Below are 23280 nucleotides of genomic sequence, written 5' to 3'. Positions count from 1 at the left end.
GTGTTTATAAATATATTATTTAAATATAGTATTTGTAAATAGAATTAGTTTTATTAAAGTTGATATTCATAAAAAATCATAAAATGTATAAATATGATGTGGTTACTCTTACCAAAATATAAAAATTTTGATTATAAAAAAAACTATAATTAGGTGTCAGTTTATTCGAACGTAGGGCTTGTATTGATTTGTTTTAGTTGTAGACTGTATTAAAATGTTTTTATGAATTTTATTGTTAATTGCATTCTCTTGTATATTATTATAATTAACGTGTCGAAATGTTTCTGTAGTAATTATAATGATTCAATTAATAATTAACTTTAATAAAGTATTAAGAAATTAATGATAGCTCTTAAAAAAGAAAAAAACCGGACACCGGAAGATTTTAAAATTAGAACCTAAAATATAGTGAAATCGGACCATTTGCAATATTTCATTACTTAAAAATCGGATAAAATAATATAAATTTGACGTTTTTTGCTTTTATTATTAGTTGTTATATTATATATACGTTTAATTGTAGAATGGTTCCTCGATATACTGAAAAGCTAAATTTTGCAGAACAAGAGATTTTGGGTACAAATCCCTGATCGGTCATATAAACATAATGGGTTTATCAGCCTGGAGTTAGGGAGCTGACTGTGTTTATACCTCCTTGACTCGAAAAGCACGTAAAAAAGTTGATTAGAGTAAGAATCTATCTATCCATCCTAGACCGTGACTATGCTTATGATCAGGCAAGTCAATTGTCAAGCGCTTGTCTACAAACTGTAAAAGTAAAAAAGAAATAGAGAGTACACACATTTACTAACACACGTGTGCACCTACACGGTTATTAATTGCTCGGCACATAACGTGATGTTGAAATAAAATGACCAATCGACTGACGTAACGTATTTATTTATCTTATATTTAAATTAAAATTACTAGTGTATCCTCGTAAGGTCTTCCACGATTTTGATGAGATCGTCGACTGTCGCGTCTCGCATCATGCCACCGCCGTCGTCGATCTGAATAAGAGTTACATTAAACATGCTGACTGAAATGTATATATATATATAAGTAAAATATGCTTCATCCTTAAATTATTATTTATTTTTAAAACCATTTATAGTGTTGAAAAATATTTAAATCACCATTCCAAACACACCTTCATATTTTAAGTTATAATGTAATAATGTATTCCAATTGATCTATATTTTTTATTATTGTACTTCCATTATCCCACTCCCACTATTAAGTGGGAATGGCACAATGTTATTTATTCGACGTTAAATATTTTAATTTTTAATATAGGTGACAATTAGATTACCTGTAAACCTTGTACGGTTTCTTGCTGCATGTCCCGCGAGAGATCCAGGAAGCTCTCGATGAGGTCACCGTCAATGAACCCTTCCGCCGGTTCCGTTTTGATGTCCGTGTTGAAGGACCTCCAGAACGAGTGCGGGATCTTCCCGACTGACTTGATCGTGTGGGTTAGCCTCTCTTCTAATTGGTGGAGGAATTCAAATAACTCTTGAGGTAATTGGACGACTAGACCTGAGGTGTTCGATGTTTTTTATTAGAACAAACAAATAACCGAATGAACAGAGGAAGTTTTATGTTACAACAAAATTTGTAATATAATACCCTATGATGATAAAATATGTAATTTTTACATTAATTTTACGATCTAAGACAACCGGGCTTAAGAATATATTTAAATGGCTTATATTCTTTAATTTTATTAAAAAGAAGACTATCGAAAGAATAGATGTTTAGGTGGTGGCGGGGGGAGGGGGCGGTACGCACAGATGGCGCCGGTGACGGTGGCGAGCAGCACGGGGCGCGCGACGGGCGCGGCGGTGTCGGCGAGCTGCGCCACCAGCGCGCCGCGCCGCATCACGTTGACCATGTCGCCGATGTGGAACTGCCCCATGTAGCCCATCTGCTGCCGCTCCTCGTCCGTCGTCGCCGCGCTGCAACGGACACGACCGATCTCAGCCCGCGGATACGCCGCATTAACGGCTCAACTAATCATTTAGTGGGTCACCGCCAAAACAATTTCCAGGGAGGCTTGAAAAGCCATCCTACATTTGTCGAAAATTGTTATAAATACTGAACTCAATATGAATTAAATCATTATTATGTATATATAATAATGATTTATTTGTAATATACAAATAGTACAAAGATTTGCAAAGTACTCGTACATCTATGGAACATCTTATTCGACTTATTGAGTTAAGCTGGTGCAAATATAATGAATTATGTTACCTGTCTTTCTGACAAACGAACAGATTGAAGCTGTTCTCTGCTCCTAGGAAGGTGTCGTCGTCGAGAATTTCGACAGCCGTCATCCAATTCGGACTGTAATCCCGAGCTATCTCCTCGAAACTACCTTCCATCTTAACGAAATAGAAATAAATAGATAAGACTTACATACAGTTTTTTTTTTTTTTTTTATAGAATAGGAAGGCGGACGAGCATATGGGCCACCTGATGGTAAGTGGTCACCAACGCTCTTAGACATTGGCATTGTAAGAAATGTCAACCATCGCTTACATATCCAATGCGCCACCAACCTTGGGAACTAAGATTTTATGTCCCTTGTGCCTGTAATTACACTGGCTCACTCACCCTTCAAACCGGAACACAACAATATCAAGTATTGCTGTTTTGCGGTAGAATATCTGATGAGTGGGTGGTACCTACCCAGACGAGCTTGCACAAAGCCCTACCACCAGTAAAATGGATTTATGGATTGATATAACAATTTATAATATCAATTCATAGTGAAATTATAATATCATGACGTGACAATATTCCTACGAAAATACAAAGCATCCTACGAATATTATTGTTAAATATTCGATTGAACTTATTTATAAGTAAATTTAACTTTATAACAAACAACCAGTTCAAGATGTATAGTAACAGCCTGTTAATGTCCCACTGCTGGGCTAAGGCCTCATCTCCCTTTTTGAGGACAAGGTTTAGAGCTTATTCCACCGCGCTGCTTCAATTCGGGTTGGTAGAATACACATGTGACATAATTTAAATGAAATTAGACACATGCAGGTTCCCTCACGATGTTTACCTTCACCGTCAAGCACGAGATGAATTATAATCACAAATTAAGCACATGGAAATTCAGTGGTGCTTGCCCGGGTTTGAACCCACGATCATCGGTTAAGATTCACGCGTTCTAATCACTAGGCCATCTCGGTTCAAGATGTATTCGTAAGAAATGCGTGCTCACTCCTTGCGTAGAGGAGGATTCATATTGTTAGCAGCTGCATACAGTTAATGTATATGAATGAAAATAAGAGTAACCATAGCAAACCTGTTTGTATTGCAATAAGGACATGGATCTCATGAGGTCGCCTACGAGGATGAAATCGCCCTTCACTTTTAAATACAGAGCGACGATGTTGTTGAAGTGACTGCATTCCAACCGCAGTTCCTTCTCTGACGTCCATTCGAATAATCGTACCTGAAAGTCGATTATCAATTTTAAAATACGGATCGTTATTTTTAAATTATTAGGAAGAGTAGAATAATATATTAGGAAGACGGTCAAGCAAATGCTTGGGAAAAACACTTGGGAAACAGTGGTTACATTCGACCATAGACACTGGCCAAAATATATGGCTAAAATATAAATCATTCTTTACGCTTTCAATGCGCCACGTGGATGCTGGATTAGGCTGACCTACCTTTGTAATCGGAACATACCCAATCTATATATGGCTATGTTCCGACTACATCGACGTGTTGCGATAGAATGATTGATTAGCAGCTGTTTCCTACCCACACATGTTTACACAGAGCCCTATCACCAGTAAATTTAAGTATTCCAACTTTTAAGATAAAATAAACGTTTACTCACAGTACTATTTATAGATGCTAATAATTTTCCATTGAATTCTACGAGCGTGTAACAACCGCCCTTTATTTCTTTCTCTGCGACTTGTGTGAGCTTGCCTTCACTCCAATGGAAGAGGAGAATTCTACCCTGAAAGTAAAAAAAAAAACATTTCAATTGTTTTGTTTGATTTAATAACGACCAGGCAAACGCGACCAAAGCGCCATAGGTACACAGTAGAAATTTCCCGCCTATGTACGAAGCGCTTTGAATCCACATTCATCATTCGCACTACGAAACTGTGAAATGCTTTGCCTGAGTCCGTATTTCCTGATAGGTACAATGTTGGTGTCTTCAAATCCAGAGTAAACAGGTTTCTTATAGGCAAGCGCGCTACATCTTAGACCGTGTCGATGCTTAACATCAGGCAAGTCAACGGTCAAACGCTGGCCTATTTATTGTAAAAAAAATACTGTCCAAGAACGAAGCAAGTTTATTTTTCAACTTTTCATTTTGAAGCTATCGTATCGTATCGCTCACCTGCTTGGGCTCCGACTCCTCCGGGTTGAGTATGGCGGTGCCGACGGCGTAGTAGTGGTTCGGGTCGTCGGCCAGCCGACACGAGACCAGCGACATCGCGAACTCCGTGCTGAGCAGCTGGTGCGCGTGCAGCACTGCGCACAGCAACGTCGGGTGTGTTAACGTGTCGGGAGGGTCGGGTCGGGTCGGGTCGGGTCGGGGGGCGGGTCGGTCGCGTACCCTCGAAGGTGTGCTGGTCCACGACGAGCAGGTTGTGCAGCTCGACGTCGACGGCGGGCGGCGCGTGCTTGTGCGCGGCGGGCGCGGCGCCGCTGCAGCTCGCGGCCGCCGTGGACGCGCTGGCGCGCGCCGCCACCGCCGCGCCGCCGCCCGCGCACTCCAGCTTGTCCACGCGCATCGTGATCACGCCGAACGTCTGCCGACGCCCACCGTGCCGCCCACGCACATTTTTATATTAAGCTCCCTTCACACACTCGATTCCCGGTTTTTGGGAATTTAATTATAAATGTTCACTTTCAAAATTGCCATTTCGAGGAATGCTATGTGAGATTGTCTAAAATAGATTAACTTAATTATTGACGAGCCGGTTGGCGTGAGTGGTGGATACTTGCCTTTCACGCCGAATGTTGTGGGTTCGATTCCCACCTAGGACAGACATTTGTGTGCATGAACATGTCTGTTTGTCCTGAGTCTGGGTGTAATTATCTAAATAAGTATGTATTTACAAAAGAAAAGTAGTATACGTAGTATATCAGTTGTCCGGTTTATATAGTACAAGCTCTGTACAAGCTTAATTTGGGATCAGATGGCCGCGTGTGAAAAATGTCGCAGGATATTACTATATTATTATTATTATATTATAACTTGACTTATTACAAATACAATCCGTCGACTTTAACAAAAAAGTTAAATCTAAAGATATCTGACCTGTGATGCTTCCTGATATGCGATTCTCCTGGGTGTCTCTCCGAGTGGCACGGTTCGTATATGAAGCTTCTGTATTTCATCTATCGTTCCTATAGTAACTGTGCTGTCCGTGGCCAATGCTAAACTGTAAAATAATAATAACAAACGTCAAACTTATAAAATCAGTATTAGCTATTAAAACTTATTTAGAAGTATTTGAATTTATTATAATTTAGTCGTAGAAAAATCAGCATAAATCATTATCATAGTACATACATAAAATAACACAAAATTGACATGCATTAAAGTTAAATAGTGTGTAATATAAGTCGAGATGGCACAGTGGTAAGAACGCGTGAATCTTAACCGATGAACGTGGGTTCAAACCCGGGCAAGCACCTCTGAATTTTCATGTGCTTAATTTCTGTTTATAATTCATCTCGTGCTTTTCGGTGAAGGAAAACATCGTGAGGAAACCAGCATGTGTCTAATTTCATCGAAATTCTGCCACATGTGTATTCCACCAACCCGCATTGGAGCAGCGTGGTGGAATAAGCTCCAAAACCTTCTCCTCAAAAAGGGAGAGGAGGCCTTAGCTCAGCAGTGGGACATTAACAGGCTGTTACTTACTTACTTAGAGTGTAATATCAGTAATAGAAAATAGATAATGTTATGCATTGATAATGATGAACTGAATATTGCAAGTGTCTCTAAATGATGTAATTAAATATAAATTTCTCACCTGTCCGGATAAGCCTGTGCATTCAGCGAGCACATGTGTGTGACCTCTTTCAGGTTAACATTGGAGAACACCAGTTTGTGGTTAGAGGAAAAGATGACTGTGGGACGATCCGAGCATGCGAATATATTTGTTGTTGAAAGCGACCTGAAAGGGCAAAGATTTTTATTACATTATCAGAAATATTCAGATATTACGAATAGCAAATCCCTCGGCTTGACCAGTGTGGAATTGGGCTTGTGACGTGAATCCTTCTATGATAGACAAAAATCTACCATTTTAATTAATACATAATGCCTATTTAATTTATATATAATTTTGCCTATGGAAACTTGCAAAGAATCATATTAACTTAAGAAGTGCACGAATCATGTATCCTTTCCATTCCTATAAAGCCTGAATTACCTGAAACTCCGAAGCACAGTCGGCTGTGTACCGAGAGTGACTTTCTTCTTATTACTGAGCACGCCGGTCTCCTGGTCCACGGTGAAGTAGAACATGGATCCGTCTCCTAACGCACACAGCAGGTAGCACACACCCTCTAGGACGCATATCAGCAACGAACGAGGGATGATTTCTGGTGATAAGATATTTTGATACTATATTTATATGCATTATGTTTGTTGCCTGGAAAGATGGATATATATATATATACATATATGTCGCAGAATCAAAGATAAGACGCCATAATTTAAGTACAACGCCGTCTATAAGCGGTTCTAGGAAACGTCAAGTAGTACGCTTGCTTAAGGTCGATACAGGAATTCAGATTGCCCACTTGACAGTTAATGAATAATGAGTTGTGAATGGTTTGACATCGGTCACATGAGGTTTACTGAACGCTCTCGTGAAGGGACTTGGGAACGGGACTCCGGGGCGAACGGTCGTCTTCGTGTATCGAACTTGCTGCGTTTAAAACCACTTTATTCGGGGTGGTTAATTGTTATTTTGTGATTATCGATTGTAAGCGAACAAATAAACAACAATTGTACGAGACTGAACTTTTACTTTGCGGCTACAACATGTCCGATAACGGCTCCGACAACGTATTGCCCCACGTGATCAATACCACCTCGTTATATATATATTTATATTTGTGTGCTTAACCTTGCTGAGTGTGCATATGGGGTTAGGGGGAAAAGTGAATGAGGATAGCATAAAAGCTAAGCTAAATGTGTCAATTGCTGTGCATTCTGTAATTTAAAATTGACTTAAGCGGTTTGTCCATTCGATTTGGGATTAGAAAAAATTTTGAACAAGTGTTTATAATCCGTCCGTGTTTTATCCGTGCAGTGACGGAGAATATCCGTGCAGTGACGGAGAAAGAATACATTTCACTGCCCCTCTCTTTCCCATGGGTGTCGCAAGAGGCGACTAAGGGATATCTGAGCGACCATCTGCTCATCTGGTGGTAGGATGCTAACATCCGCCTGGCTTGTTACCACCGTACGCATGGTGAAAAACTCGTGAAGTGGCTTGCAGCCGCGTTTCGAGGTCAGCCAGCGTACAGCCAGAGCCCGAGCGAGTATTGCCGCGATGGGTGTTGGTCCGGTTGGAGACGGCTGTTGAACCAATGCCGGGGGAAACTGTATTGACCTGCCGGTCAGGGAGACCCGAAGAAACGGCTGTTCCGCTGGCCGCCCGTGGCATAGTACAGGGGCCCGAGCGTGCCTAACCAGCTCGTGAGGCTGCCCCACCAGGCCACGCATAATCTCGGGGTGGACCGTCGTGCCGGTTGGTGACCGGTAGGTGGGGTCCCGGCGGCCACTTCCGGGGGGGTTCGGGGGCCCTTCCGTCCGACGGGTCAGTGTATTTTTCCTTTTGGCAACCACTTGGGGAAACACGCCTCCACACTTTGCCCATCCCTATCGTGGCAATACATCGCTCGCTTCACGTCTCTTTTCCATTTAATTTCTCCCAAATGGCGCAACAAAAAAGAAATAACGGTCGTACAGCGGTGCTCACCCCCACCATACCCTCGCTGTTTGAGGTCGAGTTCTCTAACATCCGAGGACTCCACACTAACCTCAACGCTGTCCACCACCATCTCGAGACAGCACGGCCAGCAATGTTGTTTCTCACGGAGACACAAACACTCCGTCCTGCCGATACCAGCTACCTTAATTATCCCGGCTACACGCTTGAAGAATCCTTCAAAGCGAAAGCCGGAGTATGCTTGTTCGTCAGTACGGATGTTTGCTGTCACCGACTGCGCTGCTTGGAGGACCCCTCCTTCTCCATGTTGGTGGTACGTGTGGACCTGGTTCGTCAGAGCCGAGTCTACGTGTGCCTCTACAGATCCCACAATGGTGACTTGGAGACAAGCCGACTATTTGACCATCTTAGTCGGGTGGCAGATGCTGCGCAAGAGCAATTTCCTAACGCGGAATTGGTGTTTTTGGGGGACTTTAATGCTCACCACGAATCCTGGTTGAAATCCCTCAAAACTGACCATGCTGGAAGGACTGCTCATGCTTTTGCTCTCACACATGACTTGACCCAACTGGTTGATCAGCCCACCAGGATCCCAGACATTGATGGGCAAGCACCTTCTCTACTGGACCTTCTGCTGACTTCTCACCCGGTGGAATATCAGGTTGTGGTTCAGGCTCCTCTTGGCTCTTCGGATCACAGCCTTATTTCTACCAGAGTGCCACAGGCCAAGCTGCCGCCACTAGCGGTATGCAAACGTCGCGTTTGGCACTATAAGTCGGCGGATTGGGACGGTATGCGCGATTACTATGCGTCGGTCCCTTGGAAGGAACGTTGCTTCAGTGGGAATGACCCGACAGCTAGTGCCGCTGCTGTTGCTGGCGAGATCATGCTGGGAATGGAATACTACATTCCTAGCTCAGATCTCGTCAGTAGGAGTACGCGTAACCGTTGGTTCACTCGTGAATGTGCCGATGCTGTATCATCTAAGCAGGCGGCATATCGCAAGTGGATCAACGGCTGTATTAGCGGGGCATCTAACATTGACTCACTGAAAGCAAACTATAATAAAAATTCCAAGTCCTGTAGAAAGGCATACACGAGAGCGGATGCACAGCGCATTGTACAGATTGGTCATGACCTTGTTTCGCATCCTAGGGGCTCCCGTAGCTTCTGGCGTCTGACCAAGTCTGTGCAAAACAATTTCTGCCAACCTTCGCTGCCACCGCTCAGAAATCCGGACGGATCGCTAGCTCACAGTCCGCAAGAGCAAGCTGATCTCCTGGCTAAACTCTTTGCCGACAATTCCGTCATCGATGATTGTAGTGCACTGCCACCTACAATACCTGCATGTGGCCATACGATGCCTGACATTAAAATCAGGCAACGTGATGTGCGTGCGGAGCTGCAATCACTTGATGTACGGAAAGCTAGCGGTCCCGATGGAATACCAGCCATAGTGCTGAAGAAGTGCGCAGCGGAGCTGTCTCCTGTGTTAACGCGCCTGTTCCAACTTTCTCTCTCTTCGGGAAGTGTGCCGGAGGCTTGGAGAAGAGCTAATGTGCAAGCGGTTCCCAAAAAAGGGGATCGGTCTGACCCGGCAAATTATCGGCCAATAGCTATCACCTCAGTACTTTGTAAGGTGATGGAACGGATTTTAAACAACCAACTGATCCATTACCTAGAAGATCACTGTATAATTAATGATCGTCAATACGGGTTTCGACCAAAACGGTCCACAGGTGATCTTCTAGCGTACGTAACACACCTCTGGGGTGAAGCTATCGACAAGCATGGAGAATCGTTGGCTGTCAGCCTCGATATCTCCAAGGCTTTCGACAGGGTCTGGCACAGAAGTCTTCTCTCCAAGCTACCGTCATATGGTCTGCCTGCTCAGCTATGCACCTGGATTGCCAGCTTCCTACACAAGCGTAGCCTTCGTGTTTTAGTAGATGGTTGCGCTTCACAATTCTATGTAGTGAATGCTGGGGTCCCCCAGGGATCTGTGCTATCTCCCACACTCTTTCTTTTGCATATCAATGATATGCTCTCCCTTGGGAACATACATTGCTATGCAGATGATAGTACAGTGCATGGTGGATACCACGGACGCGCAGTGGCTGGGCGGGCGGAAACTGAGGAGAGGCGGGAGAATCTTGTCATTGAACTCGATAGGACGTTAGATCTCATCGCCAAATGGGGCTCTGATAATCTTGTTGAGTTTAATGCCAAGAAAACACAGGTATGCGCTCTCACGGCGAAAAAGTCAACATTTTCCCCTCTTCCCTCCCTCTGTGGTACTCCGCTGGTGATGCAAAGCAAAATCGCCATGCTGGGGATTGACGTTCGCTGCGACCTTAGTCCAAGGGATTACATCGAGGCTGTTATAAAAACAGCTTCACGGAAACTCGGAGTTCTGAACAAGGTGCGGCGCTTTTTCACGCCACAACAACTGTGCCTGCTGTACAAAACACAGGTACGGTCTTGCGTGGAATATTGCTCGCACCTTTGGGATGGCTCCGCTAAGTACCTACTTGAGGCCTTGGACCGGTTGCAGCGACGTGCCGTACGCATTATTGGCGACGTAAAGGTCACAAACACCCTTGAACCTTTACAATTGCGTCGTGAGATAGCAGCACTGAGCGCTTTCTATCGACTGTATCACGGCGAGTGCTCTGAGGAATTATTCTCTCTAATTCCTGCTTCCCCCTTCCTTCTTAAGTCCACGCGAGCTGGTTCTCGATGTCACCGCCTAACTGTGACACCAATTCCATCGCGAACAAAGAAATTTGGCAACTCCTTTCTTTGTCGCACTTCCAAAAAATGGAATTCCTTACCAGCTCACGTATTCCCCTCCTCTTACAACCCGGGTTCCTTCAAACGAGGCGTGAAGAGGCATCTTGCGGGCCGGCAAGGCGAAGGCGGCTAGTGCAGAACGTTTTTCCCGTCTGTACTGGCCGTCGTCGCGTTTGGACTCTACTACCACTTACCATCAGGTGGAGTAGAGTCATTTGCCCTCCCGGCGATATAAAAAAAAAAAAAAAATTATTAATGTTAAGTTGTGATTTGGTTCGAAGAATGAGTCAGTATAATTGTATATGATGTAACATTTTATATTAATAATGAATGGTTCACCAGCAGTATAAGGAATGGTTTATACTTCTCACGGTGCGTATACGGTCACTATGAGTGGGGATGACCAGTGCAGGCGTGATATGCGTGAGTGTGGGGGTGCTCACCGCCGGAGAGCTTCTCGGTGTGCAGCGGCACGAGGTCGGGCAGGCGCAGCAGGCGCACGGAGATGTCGGTCCACAGCCCCACGCCCAGCAGCGCCGCGTCCCCGCCCGGGCCCAGCTCCAGGCACGCCACCTCCTCCTCCATGCACACCTCGCTGCCAACATATTTTTTTATCATTCCCAGTCGCTTTAAAGGAGGCAGTAAAGCCCACTGGATGTTATAAGGCCAGGTGAAAAACGGGAAAAATGGTCGATTGACTATGGAAGGGTTCGTTTACATGACGAAGCGTAAGCGAAGTACACCGATAGGGAGAGATAAACAGAAGCGAGTATATAAGTTGGGAGAGCTTTGTGCGAGCTCGTCTGGGTAGGTACCACCCATCCATCAGATATTCTACCGCAAAACAGCAGTACTCGGTATTGTTGCGTTCCGGTTTGAAGGGTGAGTGAGCCAGTGTAATTACAGGCACAAGGGACAAGTTGGTGGCGCATTGGTTATGTAAGCGATGGTTAACATTTTTTACAATGCCAATGTCTATGGGCGTCGGTGACCACTTACCATCGGGTGGCCCATATGCTCGTCCGCCTTCCTATTCTATAAAAGACCCACGCGAGCAGCTGCAGCTCCCCGTCGCCGATGGCCACGAGGTAGATGCGCGGGCCGGCCGCCGCCACGGCGCGCGCGCCGGCGCACGCCACCACGGACAGCGCGCGCGCGCCCGCCGCCCAGCGCGCCGCCAGCCGCCAGCCGCCGCCCGCGCGAGCGATCAGCCGGATGCCCTCGTCCGTCACCTGCGCCGCCGTACATTTTAGAGATATTTGGAAATGAGTCTTTGCGCGAGTAGTCTCCTGTCGTTTTGGACATCTCTATACTCTTATTCAATAACATAATTTATGAGTAATCATTCCAATTATTCTCCGATGTTTATGAAGAATTCTATTTATACTTTTAGGTAAAGCACGTATTTGGGGGAAAATGCGACGATTTCAGAATCTTTTTCTAATTTGTATAAATGAACTTTAATAAAAACGTAGCCGAGTTATTTATCTTTCTAATGCACCGCTTATTTCAGTATTTTTTAAATAATTATATAATTTGTGAAGACAAAACTAACTATTTCCTTAATTAATCTTAGAAGAGACTAAGAAGTTACAAAATAATACAGTGACGCATGTACATATTTCAGAAAGCCCACTTTAGTCTGACCGACTTATTAAGCGGATATTATATATAAATTCTGTATTCAATACAAATATTAATAAGCAAAATATACCACCTACTTGTATTAGCTGATCATGACAAACATTTCCCGTGAAGAATGTTTGTCGGTCGGAGACAAAACCTTTTATTTCAGTTTCCTCCACTTCCTCACCGTTTAAAGTTAATACCCTGTAATCAAAAATATATTCTAAGACACGGAACGAAACATAATAAGTACAAATAGGTAATAAGTGATTCTGTATGGAGTTTTACTATGTTAAGGTGTAAACAGAAATCTGACATATTTGTTGGTGAATCGTTTTCTCCTATTGATACCCTTGGGTCTTTGACCTGTTAGGCATTCCCAAGGTATGTGAGTATCACGCAGAAGGCCAGTCTTACAAATCTTATTATAAAAGATACTGAGTCCCAACTGATATTCATGGATGGAATAACGACAAGTACCTGGTCTGGCCCACGAAGGCCAGTACGAGCGTGTCGTGGTACTGCGAGTCTTCGGCGAGAGTGAGCGCCCACATGCCCTTGATCCCCGGCAGGTCAATCGACGCCTGCTCCTGGATGCCGATGCCGTTGCGGATTATACGCAGTGAGCCCATTTTGAAAGCACCTGGAAAACCATATTTAAAGTAAATGCTCGAGCTCAATCTCGGACGTATATATGCTGTAGGTACAGTCCCCAGAGCTCGTGATCACTCACCGGAGCACGTGATGAGCTGGTTCTGTCCCTGACGCTCGAGGTCCACCACGCACATGTCGACGATAGGTGCGAGGCTGGTGAAGGTCTCCATGGGTTGAACATAGTGGGGTGCTTCCTCTCGTGCGGGGGCCAGTCGCACAAGCGCCGAGTCACCTAGACGAGACCCCACGAACACCACGCCATTGTCTAAGTACGTCATGCACTCGGGGATCGGGATGTCGCCTGAAAATAGATAAACCAAAATGTTCGAATAATATTTTCTTGATAGCATCAGCAGCAAGTTTTTTAAAAGATTTAGTCTTTGTACATCTTTTTTTGTTTTCTGATCTGTGAGCCTTTTTTATGTCATCATATGAGAAGAATGCTACACAGAACTGGTAGAGCTAAGTAGAGCTTTGTTTACTGGTGGTAGCGCTTTGTGCAAGCTCGTCTGGGTAGGTACCACCCACTCATCAGATATTCTACCGCAAAACAGCAGTACTTGTTATCAAATAATAAGAGATGTTGTTAAAATATCTGGCTGTAGATTTAGGATAATTGCTAGACCTGATGATGATATTGAAAAAGAAGAGGTAAGCCATAGGTAACATGTAGTAACAATTCAAATATTCAATTAAAATAATTTATATTATCTCATTATTGTCCGGTTAGTAAATTCAAGAAACAATTAATTTTGTTTTTTTTTTAAATAGAATTTAATTCAAAATCACCAAAAAAAAAATTTAACTTTTGCATGTTAATTATGAATGATTACTAATGTACAATAATTATTTATTCATTAAATATAGCATCCGGTTATAAGATATTCACAGCAATACTTGATATTGTTGTGTTCCGGTTTGAAGGGTGAGTGAGCCAGTGTAATTACGGGTACAAGGGACATAAAATCTTAGTTCCCAAGGTTGGTGGCGCATTGGCTTTGTAAGCGATGGTTGACATTTCTTCAATGTCTAAGGGCGTTTGGTGACCACTTACCATCAGGTGGCCCATATGCTCGTCCACCTTCCTATTCTATATAAAAAAAAGAAGCAAATACCTCTAATATAAGTGGTTGTCGTTTATACCTTGCTTGCTTGCTTCATCACAAATTTTTATTTTTTTGTAGCAAGCCACAATGGTTTAGCTACGGTTAGTGCTAGAATGTTAAATGCCACTCACCAAGTAACTCGACTTTGAGATCTTTAACAGTCTGCGTGCCGTCCATCCTCTCTTGCAGCTCCAGTAGCAACATGAACAGTCGGCCGGCTATGTCGCCCAGGAGATATCTCATACCGCGCTCGTCCACACGGCAATAACAATTTACTGGTGTTAACTGTAATCATGGTTATTAATATGTACTATGGTAACTAATATGTACACACACAAATAATTATACATAATAATTTCTACCTATCATTGGTCTACTTGTATATAAATTTTTTTCATAAATTTATGCAATCTTTCTATGGCCTTATTAGATATGTAAACATTTAATTCTTCATTAGAAACAAATACCTTGATCTGTGGGGGTGCGACTGCTACGTAGCTCTGGCCGTCATGGTATACTATTGACTCTTGTCCAACAACTATTGCTCCACCTAAAATATTGTATATACAATTATATTCAAATACATAAAATTACATGATATGTTTTCTTAATAAGTTTATAGTAACATCATATTTAAATATTGCACAACAATAAAAAAAACACATATTTTTGATTATACAAGTTTTTCATTGTCAATGTGGCACAGATTATTTTGCCAATCACGATAAACAGACAGACAAAAAAATTATCAAAGAATCGAAATAAGTAAAGATTAATTCAATACCTTTGTAATTTTTAAAGTTATTAGTTAGAAACATTTTTTGTTTATTACTTTCCATACTGTAAATGTATATTGAGTGAAGAAAATTAATTTATTCATATGAACTAATGATTTATTTTAAATAGGAAAAAAATAATCACACTTATATATAACAAACAGCATTAGAAAGCTAACATTATATAGTTTTAGCATTTGGCATATATTTTTTATTATATTCCAAGTTATCTTACAGAAAAAACCTTATTCCAGTAAATTATAATATCACTTATATATATATATATATATATATATATAAGATAAGAATATATATATATATTTTATAATTCAAAATTATTTACCTAACGGACTTGGCACAGGAATTAGTATAGAAGCTTCAGTTTCAACATTGTCTTGTTTCCATGGTATCTTCGAAAACTCTTTATCTCTTAAATTTATTTCATGTGTCTGTAAAAAAAATTAAATATGCAATTTTTTAACAGTCTGTAATGGCATGTGTTACCACTCGGTAGCGATTGATGGCGGTAATAAAATCTGTCAGATTATTGAATAGCGTGGTCTATATTCATTATTAATTATATATAGTGTGAAAGTGATTTTATTAAAATGATCAGACAAAATAAATTATAGTTGAACAGTGGAAAGCTCTTCCGTAGTTTCATTTACTGTTTCAAACACAACAAACAGTGACATATTTTTGTATCATTAACTAATTAATAAGTTTAGTAGAATATATAATGATTTTTAAATGTGTAGTATTTGTCGCAGAGATTAATTAAAAAAGCAGGGGTCGAGCAAATCCTAGTGAAGTTCAAAAAATTAACCAAATACTTTTATTAATAAACTTCATACATCTTAGCCTTATTATATAGGCTACATAGGCTTTAATAAAAATAACTATTATATATATAGGCCTCTGCATCTTTGACAGATGATTTAAGCGGCATCGCGAAGGCACTTGCGTTCATGACTGAAAAGACCAATGCGAGAGAGGATCCTCCGGCCGCACTTCCGACAAGTGTATGCGCCCCCAGATGGGCGGGGGTTTGAAGCCCGCTCATAACGCCTAGTGCGTTTTTCTTTTAGTAGTTTAAACCAGTCATTGTCATGCTTTGATTGACCTTCGTGAATAAGGCGTCGCCACTTGGCACGGTCCTCTGCCAGTTCCTCCCATCGATTGCTAGGGATGTTAAACGCAACCATATCACGCTTAGCGCAATCTTTGTAACGGAGCATAGGCCGCCCAACAGACCTCTTTGCATCCACAACCTCTCCCAGTAGTATTTGCCTTGGAAGACGGGTCTGCTCCATTCGATGCACGTGTCCCAGCCACCGTAACCGTTTTTTTTTTAGAATGGCCATGATGCTAGGCAGCTGTGCCTTGCCTAGAACAGACTCGTTTGTCACGCGATCCTGCCATGTGATGCCCAGAATGTTCCGAAGACAGCGCAAGTGAAATGTGTTTAGTCGGCGTTCTTGTTTTGCGTACGTTGTCCACGTTTCTGCTCCATACAAGAGTGTGCTTAGGACACATGATTGGTAAACAAGCATTTTCGTTTTTACCGTAAGGTGTCTGTTATCCCAAGCCCTTGAACAGAGCCTCCCGAACATAGAGGCTGCTTTGCCGATGCGGAAGTCGATCTCTGCATCAAGCGAGAGATTGCTTGACAAATGACAAGGTAGCAAAATTTGTTAACCACCTGTAAAGGTGCGCCGTTAAGCAAGATGACTGGTTGCTCTAAACATCCTTGCGCTAAAATAACGGTCTTCTTGCAGTTTATGGACATTGAGAAGAGGTCGCACGCTCTGGCAAATTTGTCCATTAGACTCTGGAGTTGAGCTTGGTCATGAGCAACGAAGGCAGCGTCGTCAGCGAAGAGGAGACTATCTACAAATAGGTCCTCCCTGTAGCGTTTGGACTTGAGCATTGAGATGTTGTACAGCCTACCATCGGTTCGCGTGTGTAAGTGGACGCCTTGCTGTTCATCTCCAAAAGCAACCTTCAGAAGCACCGAGAAGAATATTCCGAACAAGGTGGGGGCCAGTGCACAACCTTGACGAACGCCACGGCGTACGTCGAATGGCGTGGATGCGTTGCCATTGTGCAGGACGGTGACTTCCATACCTTCGTGGAACGATTGCACTATCCTTAGGAGTTTTGGGGGGCATCCAATTCTGACAAGAACCGAGTACAACCCCTCTCTGCTCACGGAGTCAAAAGCCTTATTTAGGTCTACAAATGCAATGACTAGGGGGGTATGTTGCTCCCTACACTTTTCTTGTAGCTGTCTGAGTGAAAATATCATGTCGACAGTTGACCGTTGGGACCTAAAACCACATTGTGCTTCAGGGTATACGCGGTCGGCGAGCCTTTGTAGTTTGCCTAAAATGGCCCTGGCAAAGGCTTTACCGACGATGCTAAGAAGAGATATACCGCGGTAACAGTTGCAGTCGCCACGATCGCCTTTGCCTTTATAAAGAGTGACGATGTTAGCATCTCGCATATCCTGAGGGACGTAGTTTTCTTCCCAGCACTTAGCCAGGTGGTTATGAAGGATGGGCAAGAGGCACTCAAGCTTGACGACTTCGGTGACAACATCGTCTTTTCCGGGGCTCTTTCCGCATTTGAGCTTCTTGACGGCCAGATAAAGTTCCTCTACTGTGGGTGCAACGTCTAGCTCGTGCCAAGTTGCCAGATTCGGGACAAGCTCCATTGCTTCTGGCTGAATATCCACTGGGCACGAGTAGAGCCCCTTGTAGTATTCTACCCATCTTGCCATCTGACGGGTGCTGTCTGTTATAACAGAACCGTCGGTTTCCTTGAGAGGTGCCGTCTTTTTTGGAGTAGGTCCAAGAGCTCTTTTGATGCCCGCGTACACCCCGCCAATATCCCCCGCGTTTGCGCACGCTTGGATGCTTTGGCAAAGCTCTGTCCAATACGCATTTACAAAGAAGCGCGTGCTACGCTGGAGTGAGGCTTTTGCCTTCGTGAGATCTTTACGCGTCGCATCGCAAGGGTTAAGGCGAAAATTTAAAGCGGCTTGGCGTTTCGAGTCAATCAAGGGAAGTAAGTGCTCCTCGTTTTCTTGAAACCAGTCGTAAGATTTTGCCTTTTGATAGCCAAAAATCTTGCCTGCAGTGTCAGTGAGAAGAGACTTGACTTTTTCCCATTCGACTCGCGCTGATGCCGTACTATCCCAAGTTGCAACTTCTTCGCGGACGAGTTCCCCAAATGACTCCACTACTTCCATGTCACGAGTCTTGAAAAGATTTATCTTTTTGCGACCGGGTGGCTTGGAAGAATGGACTCTTCTAGGGACAAGTCGGACTTTAGTAGCAACGAGGCTGTGATCGGTGTCACAATCGGCACTGTGAAACGCCCGCGTGTGGAGCGTTTCCCGTAGATCCCTCCTTCTTGTAAGAGCAAGGTCTAATTGGTGCCAGTGTTTAGATCGAGGGTGCATCCACGAGACTTTCCGCATCATTTTGCCTTTAAAAAAGGTGTTGGTAACACACAGCTGGTGCTTTGAGCAAAACTCCAACAGTCGTTGTCCGTTGTCGTTAAGCTTCCCTATGCCGTGTGCACCGAGGCATTCAGGCCAGGCTGATGTGCCCTGACCGACGCGGGCATTAAAGTCACCCAAAATATGCAGTCTGTCAGTTGGATTTACCCTGCGCACTGTCTCATCGAGCTGGCCGTAGAATTGATCCTTGGTCTCGGGTTTTGAACTAAGCGTCGGTGCGTAAGCGGAAATTAGCGTGACAAAGCCGCTTTTTGTGTTTAGACGCAAGACCATAATTCGCTCGGAAACGCCTACAGGTGTTTCTATGGCGTTGATGAGATGGTTTCGAACCGCGAAACCTACACCATGCTCTCGTGTTTTCAAGGAACTCTTGCCCTTCCAGTAAAAAGTGTAGTTAGCTTCACGCAAAGACCCTTCGTCTTCAGTTCTGGTCTCTTGTAAGGCTACAATATCAATATTGAGCCTTGTAAGCTCCACGTCGATACTGTAAGTTTTGCGCAGTTCTTGGGCGCAATCGGAGCTTCCGTAGGTGTTCGGGAAGCCTGTCCTCATCGTTCGGACATTCCATGTCGCAAAGCGCATGTAAGCAGCGTTGGTGTGGGTTTTGGGATTTATGTTCCTTTGAGCAGGTGGTTAATGTCACAGCGTCAACGTCTAGCTGTAAGGCTTGTGTTCCGTTCACCCAGGCGGAACAAGTTAACGCTGAGGCGGATCAGTACCTTATTGATCGGGGGCTGCCCGACTTAAAGCAGGCGGTAACTGATCAATGGATCTACGATGGATCCTCCTACTGTCAAGAGTGGCCCCTGGCGTCCGCACTTACGCCTATTCGTGCTGACTTATAACCGGTGACTGCCACTCTCCGTGTTGTTTTCCACCTGCAAGACAGGTGAGCGAAGTGTCCTCTCCGTGGATGCTGCTACGCCTGGGCCTGGCGACTTTATGGCAACACGGGCTTGCCCAGTACCCATGCCACCCTCTCCTCCTCCCCAGCAGGATCCGCAGGAATGACGAGTCAATACGTGTGGTGCTGGTTTGGCCGCAGGTGACTGGCTTACGCCTAAACGGAGGCACCGCTCCGGGTTTAATATTAGTTTTCCTTCTTCTTTGGCGTGACGCTGGGATAATTTTGGGAAACAGCGTATCAAGGAGAGGGGTGAGGATACTGTGGTCACGGAAGATACAGGAATGTGACACTAGTAGCTAGAGCAGTCCGGGGTCGCGTACCCGTAGTGATTCCAACCAGCTATCGGACAGATAACTGGTAGATCCACCCTCTGGACAAGTACTATAAGACAACTATTATAAGTGTAATATTAATATTATACCTTTATATGTCTCCCGTTGAGGTCTTGGTGTATCAATATCAAGGTTGGATTGGCACAACCATGCAAAAATTCTAAATCAAAAACATTTAACTCTTCCAATCTGAAAATAAAAAAATTTCACCTGTATATAATATATAATATATACTACTGGTGGTAGGGCTTTGTGCAAGCTCGTCTGGGTAGGTACCACCCACTCATCAGATATTCTACCGCAAAACAGCAATACTTGATATTGTTGTGTTCCGGTTTGAAGGGTGAGTGAGCCAGTGTAATTACAGGCACAAGGGACATAAAATCTTAGTTCCCAAGGTTGGTGGCGCATTGGCTATAAGCGATGGTTGACATTTCTTACAATGCCAATGTCTAAGGGCGTTTGGTGACCACTTACCATCAGGTGGCCCATATGCTCGTCCTCCTTCCTATTCTATAAAAAAAAAAAAAAAAAAATATTAATCTAGAAAGATAATGTTGTTAATAACATACAAATAAAACTGAGAAGAGATTAATGATAATTTGGTTATATTCATTTTACTGGTGTTAGGGCTTTGTTCAAGCTCGTCTGGGTAGGTACCACCCACTCATCAGATATTCTACTGCAAAAAAGCAGTACTTGTTATTGTTATGTTCCAGATTGAAGGGTGATTGAGCCAGTGTAATTAGAGGCACAAGGAACATAAAATCTTAGGTCCCAAGGTTGGTGGTGCATTGGCTATGTAAGCAATGGTTGACATTTCTTACAATGCCAATGTCTAAGGGCATTGGTGACCACTTAACATCAGGTGGCCCATATACTCATCCGCCTTCCTATTCTATAAAAAAAATGGTATTTAAGGAAAAAACTGTGAGGAAACCTGCATCTGATCACTTGTGTCAGATGTAAATTGCATGATGCCTTGAAGCAGCATTGTCGACTCTAGCTGCATTCTCTTTAGAATTTAAGGATCTTATACGAGCAGTATGATATTAACAGACTGATACTTTTTACTCTAGAATGAGAAAGTGTTATAAATATTAACATATCTATGTAGAATTGGCTTTTAAGGTTCATATCTTAAACTAATAAATTTAATAATATAACTCAGAAATGAACTATATTTATATACAGCTCCAATATTACCTTAAACTCGCAGCTTTTAGCTCTGTGGAGTCCTTATCCAGTGGTATTATTTTAAATAAACCATCATAAAGCCTCAAACCAATAACTCTCGCTTGTGGATCTATAACTGCAAGTATACCATTTTCTGATGGCTTCCCAATTCGATCGGCAACATTACCATGTGCTCGGGTTACCACTTCTAGTTCACCATTGGTACCCATCCTCCATTCTAATATCATAGCATTGTATCGAGCCGTTAATATGAATACTAAATCTTTTTTCTCATACTGAAATTGAAATATTGTAAAATTACTAGTTTTTATATTTCAAGGAGACAAGATTTTTATCATAATTACATCCTGTTAATCTAGTTAATCTAATTTCATAAACTTTTTACAATGAAACAAATTTGTTTTATCGCTAAGCTAGTGCAAAAACTTCATAGTTTATATTTTAAAAATATTTTACTATATAAAATATATTAGAAATATTCACTTACTGGTGGTCTAAATAGTTTCATTTTAGCCACTCTGCCGTATAGACCAACTTCTTTCATCGGACGTAGTCCTTCTGGAGTAACAAGGTACATCTCTAGACGAGACACCTTCGCTACCAGAAGGTTTAGATCCGTAGGTGAAGTGAAGTTTCCTACAATTACAAATGAATTGTATAAGTATATTTAAGCTAATAAACTTGTTACTTTAAATATATTTATAATTAGTTAACCAATTCGTTGTGTTTACGTAATGTAATTGTACAGTTTACTGTAAATTCTCAGTTAAAAAATATAAAATTACAGCGGGATTATAAAAAATTGTCAATGGTCTTCAACAAAATGTCAATTACATTTAGAAAAAATCGACATAATTAGTAATAAAATACACATTTCTTGTATGTTTTAAGCAGTGTCATCAAATATATATCCCGTTTGTTCAGGCTTTAGCATTCATAACAAAAATAGTCTTATTGGCCGAAAATATTTCAATGTTATATATTATTACGGTTAACCTCTATCAAAAATATGTATATATTGTCATTATTTACCTGTTATGCATGCTGTAACCGCTGTTGGTTTCTGCGCAGTTACCACGTAATGGTAAGCCATGATCAAAGTTTATAATAAGGGTCTTAATGTCTAATAAATCTTATTTATTTATTTCTTATTCACCATTACAGAATTAAAAAACGGCTGTCGCCTATACGCCGCCTGTTCTGTTTACTAGTGATGTACAAATATATCAATGTCTTATTAAAATCGATACTCGATGAAGTTTTTCTTCAGTTTACGTTCTAATTTTTATCTATTTTTAAAAGTAAGTTATAAAAGAGTTTTAATAAGAACGAATAAATTATCGATATTTCATAAATAATATTTACTTATGTAACTTAACATTAACAAATATTAACATTATGTAAGTTAACAACTTAAGATTTTATTATTAAGAGTAAAATTATACTGTACTAAATGCGACAGCTAAAGATTGCTACTTTAAATCTGAAGTTTTATTATGAGTACGTTGGTAAATATATTTTTAATTAATAAAAGTATTGAGCTAAAAAGTCAAAGATTTTATATTTCATCGAAAGCTCTAGCACGAACTTTATTTCTCATTTTATTTACTATTACCGATTAAATTTTCTTTCTTGTGAAAGTAAAATATGTTTTAAGTATATTTCACATTTACTGTAATTTAAAGTCGGGTAAATGTTTTTAATTTTTTAAATTATATATTGAAAATGGTGAGACCACCTTAGTAATGTAGCTCGTAGACCAGAGAATAATTAATTTCGAGTTCGACAAACACCAACGATTTAACGAAGAACCGTAACATTGTCATATATAATCGAATATATTATGGATTTATTTTTAAATTACATTTAAAATAAAAATAGCTTTTAAATTTATTCGAAAGCCACACATTTAATAATCCCATCCCTTTCCAATAACTTTTAAGAAGAGATAAATTTTACAATTTTAGAGCAGAATGGAACCCTCTTCATGACTATGGTGTAGCGGACAGCGGGATTGTTCTAGATTAAGTAATGACTATTTGTTTTTTTCCAGAATAAACTGCGGTATATTCTGGTAACGTGTTGACGAATGGACTCTCCGATTTTTTTAAAATTTAACAATTGTAAATTTTTATTCATTGACCGTAATTGTCTTACGTTAATCGATATAATTTCATGATGTAATAATATTAAATTAAATTCAGCATGAGGCCAAAACATCATTAAAATAAGATTAATCTGAAATTTGAACTAATGATAATATATATTTATTAATATTTTTTTATTTATTAATTCCTTATTGCACACAATTTACAAACATTATATAAAAGTACAGGTAGTACATAAAGTATAAAAAGGCGGTCTTATCACTTACAGTGATCTCTTCCAGGTAACCT

The 23280-nt window shown here is 41.7% G+C and overlaps 1 protein-coding gene across 1 annotated transcript; it reads right to left on the bottom strand.

Annotated features, from left to right (window-relative positions):
• Window positions 1-881: 881 nt before the first annotated feature.
• Window positions 882-22086, bottom strand: LOC126776086 (DNA damage-binding protein 1). The gene is made up of 23 exons (XM_050498364.1): window positions 21917-22086; window positions 21372-21520; window positions 20894-21159; window positions 19777-19876; window positions 15266-15371; window positions 14614-14696; window positions 14278-14431; window positions 13120-13341; window positions 12867-13029; window positions 12482-12590; window positions 11811-11992; window positions 11204-11355; window positions 6438-6609; window positions 6036-6179; window positions 5315-5438; window positions 4607-4802; window positions 4388-4521; window positions 3872-3997; window positions 3326-3475; window positions 2257-2387; window positions 1792-1958; window positions 1313-1539; window positions 882-1010 (listed from the first exon to the last, which is right to left on the bottom strand). The coding sequence occupies exons 1-23, from the start codon at window positions 21975-21977 to the stop codon at window positions 927-929; spliced, it is 3402 nt and encodes a 1133-aa protein (XP_050354321.1). The 5' UTR covers window positions 21978-22086; the 3' UTR covers window positions 882-926.
• Between the last annotated feature and the right edge of the window lie 1194 nt (window positions 22087-23280).

The sequence above is a fragment of the Nymphalis io genome, chromosome 19 (genome assembly GCF_905147045.1).
Source record: "Nymphalis io chromosome 19, ilAglIoxx1.1, whole genome shotgun sequence".
Lineage (NCBI taxonomy): Eukaryota > Metazoa > Arthropoda > Insecta > Lepidoptera > Nymphalidae > Nymphalis > Nymphalis io.
This window is presented reverse-complemented; position numbering and strand designations above follow the sequence as displayed.